Below are 7488 nucleotides of genomic sequence, written 5' to 3'. Positions count from 1 at the left end.
ATAAAATTGATATGGAATTAATATGAAGGAGAGGCTGAGGTTTTGGTTTCTTCTGGATATGATTTAACAAGGTAGTTACACTGCCAAAAAGGAGATCTTAAAGATCTCTGTTTCTTAAATTAAAAAATATGCATGTATGTTCCTGCGGAAATGCGTACTAATACTTTGCAGTAACGTGGGAAGTTCTGATTAGATGTTTTTAAACGCCGCTAATTTAGGGGATTCTCAGGATGCTCCTTTCCCATCCCTTGCAAAGTTCCAAATCCAGTGGGAAGAGCAATTCAGATTCTTGTCTGTCGTTTTCTTTTCTGCTTTTTGCCTTGGCGAACTCCAGATTAACTATTAAAAGAGAATAAATGCCCTTCACGATCCACTGGATGTTTTTCACCTTACGTAATAACAGGTTTGCTGGGAAATGGGCCTCATCCTGTGGTGTGCTGGTCAGCTGGGTCCCAAATAAACAAGGGCTTGGATGGTTTGTTTGCTCATTCCTGTGGTGTAAACACTTCCAGCCGGGCTGATTTTAAACTGTCAAGGCGACATCACTAATCTGGACTCAGGAGGAGGTACATATAGTTTATCCATGCGGGCTCTCACTTGCCATCCAAATACAGTGTGTCGCCGTCACAATAATCATCCTCAGCAGAACCCCTGGCTCCCCACATTGCCCAGACCCTGTGGGTCATTCCTTTATTGGTTCAGAGCCCAAGATTCATGACGCGCCAGCTGAAAGAGCCCAGTGAGAATGATTTGTGGGGTTCACAGAGGAGGAACCTTCTGGATGGTGGCATCAGAGGATGTTTCAGAGGAGGATGGGTCTGTGTTTGATGTCGAAGAGTAAAAGTCTAATAAACCGGGAGAGGAAGGGACGTGGACACAGCCCAGCGTGGTGGTCAGCTGTGTGAGTCACGGCGGTTAGGGTATTGAGGGGTGTGTGTAAGTCTTTGTATGTGTGGTTCCAAAGGATAAGGATTCTCGTTTGTGAAAGTTTTGCAAGAGTCCGGAATATAAACATTTACGAAGTGCTTTTGAAAGGGGTCGTGAGGCTTTATTTAAATGCCCACCCATTTGTCAAGGCCACAGTGAAAAACCAATACCCTCAGTTAGCAAAGGAAGTAGAGAAGGAATAAAAGTTTAGAGTCGACACTGTCAGCCTGTACTCGGCTGAAAGGTCAAGGACACTGGGGCCTCTGTGGCTTTCACGTAACCACTGAACACTATGTCGTAGCCGCCACCAGAGCTACCAAGAGAATCCGTAATGAGTGTCCAGGTGTGTTATTTTGGGGAACATAGAGAGAGTCAGACACTTCAGTAACACATAACCACTCCGAAGATACCCAGGATAGAGCTGAACGAGGACGCTCATGCCCTTACACTCCTTTCAAGAAGATTCAGGCGCTTGTCGTGGAATTCCTCAAAAGAGTGTTTACTTTTTGGTGCAGTTTTGGAGCTTTTATTGCTTTAATTGTCTTGCTGAGACCATCGCAGTGGTTACTTATTATATCGTCAATTCGGTTATGTGATTTATTTATATATTTATGGTATGTATGTAGATGATCTGTAGCTCTCAAAATCAGCCTGTTTTCTATGGGGATTCTCTAGAATGTGTACGAGAAGAACCACGCAGGAGGAGCCAGGCCTTTCTGGATGAGAAGAGCTGCCCTCTTTGTGATGAGTAGCCGTCCTTTTGCTTCTGGTAGTCCCTTTGCTCTTCCGAACCTTCCGGTGGTTTCTAGGTCTGCGTTTATAAAGAATGTAATAAGCCTAGCTTGTTTATGAGAAAACGCTATGGATTGAGAATAAAGAAATACGAGCAAATGTTTTCATATATCTATTTAACTTTTTTACCTGGAATTTTGAGAATTTTTTCCTTAACTTATTTTTGTAACATCCCGCATCGCCTACCACTGTGGCTCAGTATTGTGTACATCTGATAAATAGTAATTCAGAGGAGTCTAAAACTTTAAACACGTCTTCCACACGTTTTATAGAAGTATTCTTACTGAATTTCTGACAGAAACCTCTCTCCTGTAAATTTATGGAGGATCCTCAAACTCCTTTATCTCTCCTCCTAGGGAAGAGCAGGAAGAGACTTCTGCCATCCGCGTCGGCTTCGTCACATACAACAAGGCCCTCCATTTCTTCAACGTCAAGAGTAATTTGGCCCAGCCTCAGATGATGGTGGTGACCGACGTGAGCGAGGTCTTCGTCCCTTTGCTGGATGGTTTCCTTGTCAACTATCAAGAATCCCAGTCTGTGATTCACAAGTAAATATCACGTGTTTCATAATTTAGGTACAAATCAGGTGTCTGTTTTTTTGATTCAATCAGACATCATTTTGTTTTGCCGTTAGCGAGGGGATTTAGCACAGGGATTGTAAAATTATCATTTGTGTTAGCTCTGTCTTTTTAATGTAGACCACTGTCTTTAAAAAGGAGATTTATTTACTGCCCATGTTCAACCCGATCAGTCCCTTCTCTTTGCTGGAAAGGTAATGAAAGGAAGCTATTTCCTGCCTGTGGCTGAGTGCATTCAGTGATGATGACAGTAACTAAAGGACTGTTCAAAAATTTATAGTCTCCGAGGTCAGAAATGCAGTGAATTGAACAAATAGCTACAAAGAGTGTGATTTTGTAAATGTTCCAACCAAATCCTAAGTGTCGGTGCCAAACCATGCCAGGATATAATTCCTTGAGGAATGACCTGAGATCCACCCTCAGGTGTTCAAGGTGTTCAGGACGAAATGAATGCCAGATGTGTGAGTGAGAGGGCTGGACAGGTGACTGATTTATTTCTTGAAGTTTATTGCAGATCTGCTAAACATTTAACACCTTTGCTCATGCATTCCTTACAGTTTGCTGGACCAGATTCCCGAGATGTTCGCGGACTCCGCTGAGAACGAGACCGTCTTTGCCCCTGTCGTCCGGGCCGGCATGGAGGCCCTGAAGGTGAGCAGAAACCCCTTAATGCTAGGAGGTGAGATCAGCAGACAGACACACACACAAGGCAGGTGTCACCTGTGAAGGAGCCACTGCCTTCATTAACACGTGCAGGTTGCTAGAGGCTGCTTCCCACGTGCCCACAAATCTCGGGAGAAAACGGGCCAAACCCGGCTGGCTCCCAGTGGTCACGTCCCAGCGCGCCAGTGTCTGAGCGGCCGATTCCGGCAGCGTTTCTGGTCTAGCTTCTCCCTGTGGCTCTGTAGGGACCTTATATGACCTATTTACAAGTATTTCAGCAGTATCTGAACTACCAGATGTGAAGAGAAAAATCCCCACTTCACCCTCTTTTTCCTTGGGGTTTTTAAACATGCAAGGGCAAGGCCCATGACTGTCACCGGCAGACGGGAGGACTGCACAGGGCCTCACAGAATGCCAGGATCGAGTACATGCCCGTGTTTGGTGAGGCAGTGTGAGGTCGTGAGGTCCACTGTGCCTGCTTCTGAGTTCCTCAGTGTGGCAGGGGACATGTGGCAGTTCTACGAGACACGATGTTCATGACTTGTGGTCCCCCAAAAAGGCAGTGGGGCGGGGTAGGGGCAGAGAATCGCTTTGGAAAGCCCAGGCCCACGGCCAGCGAGCCCCTCGGCCGAGGCATTAGCAGAGGAGGCCAGAGATGAGCGCCTCGTCCTGTGTGGACAGCGGGCGGGAGCTGGAAGACCATCTGAGGGTGATGTGTCTTCCTGTGTGTCCAGGTGAAGACACGTTAGAGCCTGCCTCCCCGTTTGCGTGACAGCCGTCTGTTCTTTCAGATGCCAAGTAAAAGCTATAGTTGTTACAGCTGTAATAACCTTCCCTAGGCAGAGAGAATAGGCAAAAACATAAAACGTGCTCATTGTCACGGGGTAAAGGGGACTGTTTGGGAAGCCCTCGGGCACACGTCCTCAAAGTCCCTGACCTGCCCAAGCAAAGGCGTCGCCCTGCCTTCTGTTGTGTGTGCTTCGGTCCACAGCATCTTATACTTAGTATCTTTTTTTCCACACACTTTCAAAATCTGACAGTCATAACTCAACTGTATGTGAATTTCTGGCATTGTCTTTTAACTCAGCCAAAGAACAGTGTTCTGAGTTAGCTCTTCCTTCCACCGTAAAGCTAGATAAATAGAATTTGGCAAAAAGCTGGAGGGAAATGGCCATCAGTGGTTATGCGTCAAGTATATCACCAGTTGGGGGAATTTATCTTCAGATCGTCTTTCCAGCTACGTTTGATGTCGAGATGGTGCGTGCGGTGTCCCTGGCTCGGGCCTACGGGGCAGTTACGGGCGGAAGCGCGCCGTGCGACAGTCACGACCCTTCCTTCCTTCTCGTGGGGCCCGCAGTGTGCGGACAGTCGATCACATGCCGCTGAGACGTCTTGACTAGCTAATGGGCCGTTAGTCCAGACAGGCTTGTCTGCGAGTGGAGTGGGGACTTAGCAGTGACCGTGGGGACTTAGCGGTGACCGGTCCCCAGGGTAATGACGACACGTCTCTCAGATGAAAGGACGTGGGACCTGAGTTTTGAACAGGGGTTCTCCCGGCCAGCCTTTTTCAGCCTGCTCTCTCATAATAAGAATGACCTGTGTCATTCATCTAATTCTGTGTGACACCCTCGAGGGCACAATCAGAATTTGGTAAAAACATAACAAATTTTGTAGGAATATAGAGCATGTGATGCCATAGGAGATTTTTCTTTTATTGCTACTTATGAAATATTTTGTAAGTATGTGGTTAATAAAATTATAAATCCAAAACGAATGGCTGTTATACAAAGAAAAAAAAAATAAATGTGGCTATTTTTTTTCAAATATTGAACTTAATTTTTTTAATGGACCCTGATATTTTTTCTTCAGAGTTTTACTCCACAGGTAATTTTTTTTAAACACCTACAGCATCTGGTCTTCCTAGGTGGTCTCCCATCCAAGTACTAACCAGGCCCGACCCTGCTTAGCCGGGATCGGGCGTGTTCTGGGTGGCATGGCCGAATCCATAGGTAATATTAACGAAGCAGTCATGTACATTTAATTAGGAATAACATCTCATGCTGGGTCATTGAATTCTCTCAACAATATTTTATGTAATTCCCATTTTTCTCATGTCATATATGAGGTAACCGAGGCTGCAGAAATTAATGTGCCGTGTCACTTGGCTCATAAGGTGGCTGGGGTTCTGACCATGCACCTAACTACTCTTGTGTGAAATCACAGCACATTCATGACAGAGAACATCCAGGTGGGCAGGGGCATTTTGGGCCATAAGTTCCTGGGTGGAATTGGGTGGACCAGGCGAGAAAAGCTGGGGAGAAATTGGACTTTAAAAAAAAAAGTTTTATTCCTTTTCTGCTACTTGAATTAAAACAAACAAAAAGTGCTTTTATAATAATAAAAGTGATAGAAATGAAAAAAGTTAGTCATAGAATTTCAGAATTTTTAATGCCATCAATCTTACTGTAAACTTTACTTGGATTTTGTCATCAGAACTCACGTGTCTGTTGGACAGTCTTCCTCCCGCTCCGTGTGTGCACGCACGTGCTCACTGCCTGTGCTGCTTATCAGTGCTGCGCATCTGTCATGCAGAAGCACAGTCACTGCCGCCACCGCAAAGATGAGACGGGGCACAGCTCATGTACTCCTCCCCGTGTGTCAGCTACGACCCCTCCTCTGGGACCCACTCCACAAAGCATAGCAGAGCGTCACTCAGCGCGACTCATTAGGACAGGCTCACCTCGAATTCTCTCCACTTGTTCTTCACGAATCCAAGTACCTTATTCGTAGCAAATAATTTACACGACATCTTACAGCTGACCCAGGCGCACGAGTGTGTGCCACTAAGCTCGGGCCGAGAAAACAGAGAGCTGCATTCCTGACTTTGGGAATGGATGGACGTGTCAGGTGTGCACTGTGCTCCAGGAAAGTGAGACTCTTCCCATGCGGAGGGTGCGGTGTGGGGGGTGGCAGGGCGAGGGAATGTTGGAGACCAGACTGGACAGATTCAGACTGAACTCCAGAGGGCCTAGTAGCTGTTCTCTACTGGCTGTGTGCCCTGGGGCACATCGGATGAGGCTCAGTTTTCCTACCTTCAAAATGCAGACCTCAGGACTGTCTTCATAAGGCTGTGCATGTGTGGGTAGCGGCCCACGCCTGCCTGACAGTTCCCACCCTTCCTGCCCCACCCCCCGTAAAGGGATGTGGGCTTCGTGCTGTAGCAGGAAGTCCTCGGCATTAGAGAATGGTGAGATCGGAAGGGGAAATGTATCGGATCTGTTAATGTCAGTCTATTTTGCTCAGTATGTGATCTCTTGCTCCTTAAGGGAGACCTTAAATATTCTTACTGCCGACTTTGCTTTCGTGGTGCCTACATCATCATCCTTTTATTGCCTCTCAGGGACTGCAGACACGTAATCTTGATTACATGTTTCTTTTGGTATCTTGCCCGATATCGAGTTCCTGTGCCTCCTGTCCACACACCACCTTGACATGCCTGTACCCTTCCCTGAAACAGCACTCCGTTTCACCCATGTTCGGTGAAGGCTTCAAAGCATATCTGGGGCACTCTGCCCCTGGGAGTCCTAGGACTGGCTTTTGCATCGCGGGTCCCCTGGTCCTGAGGAACTGCACCGTGGTGACCTCTGTAACATGCGCTTTAAACCGTTTTCTAAAGCATCATGGTATACAGATCTACACTTAACATATCGTCTCTTTCATGTACGGCTTGTGCGACTTTGGGCGAGTCACTCACCCTCTCAAAGCCTGTTTCCCTGTCTGTAAAATGATAGAACAGAGCCTGCCCCAGGGCAGAGGAGGCCACCGTGGGGGCGTGGTGGCCAGGAGGTCCTTCTATTTTAATTTACTTTCGGGTTCTCTTAACCCTTGCGCACCCAAGACGCGTTCTGTGCGTTGCAGGCGGCGGACTGCCCCGGGAAGCTGTTCGTCTTCCACGCCTCGCTGCCCACCGCCGAGGCCCCGGGGAAGCTGAAGCCCAGGGACGACAGGAAGCTGGTGAACACGGACAAAGAGAAGGCGAGTGCACGGCCCCTGCGCAGCAGCTGCCTGGCAGCTCTTGGGGTGCGGGGGAGCCCTGCTCCGTGAGGGGGGGAGCTGGCGAACATCACAGGAACACTTCCAACCGCAAATCATTTAAGAACTTTCATATTTCTAGAAAGACTGACGTCCAAAATACACCTACGTGCAAACAAGCTCGCAGACTTTTTTCATGAGTAACCTGTGTTCAGTGACTGTCACGGAAACGGAGGACACGGGGAAACGAGAAAGAGGACGAAGGGGGAGGGAGGCTGTGGACAGCTCCAGGGGCTCAGAATGTGCTTCACTCAGACCCTTTGACGGGCCGGGGGCCCCCGTGGGGGACAAGTCAGTGGGGGACGAGGCCATGGCCTAGGAGCCAGCTCCAGGCCCCGTGACCGCAGACACGTCGCTTCTCCGGCTGGGTGGAGGGAGGACAGCAGCAGCCTCGTGGGAGCTGCGGGGGGCGCCCGTGAAGTCCGGTGCGGGCGAC

At 48.2% G+C, this 7488-nt stretch overlaps 1 protein-coding gene across 1 annotated transcript in view; it reads left to right on the top strand.

Moving 5' to 3' along the window:
* SEC24D (SEC24 homolog D, COPII coat complex component) overlaps positions 1-7488 on the top strand; it is an 89726-nt gene that overhangs the window by 63726 nt on the left and 18512 nt on the right. Inside the window, exons 12-14 of the mRNA XM_023536962.1 lie at positions 2076-2267; positions 2855-2948; positions 6879-6995. Coding sequence (XP_023392730.1) covers positions 2076-2267; positions 2855-2948; positions 6879-6995 — 403 coding nt within the window. The remainder of the gene's footprint in view (positions 1-2075; positions 2268-2854; positions 2949-6878; positions 6996-7488) is intronic.

Source organism: Pteropus vampyrus, unplaced genomic scaffold (assembly GCF_000151845.1).
Source record: "Pteropus vampyrus isolate Shadow unplaced genomic scaffold, Pvam_2.0 Scaffold174, whole genome shotgun sequence".
Lineage (NCBI taxonomy): Eukaryota > Metazoa > Chordata > Mammalia > Chiroptera > Pteropodidae > Pteropus > Pteropus vampyrus.
Note: the sequence above shows the minus strand (reverse complement) of the source record. Positions and strands in the feature narration are given on the sequence as shown.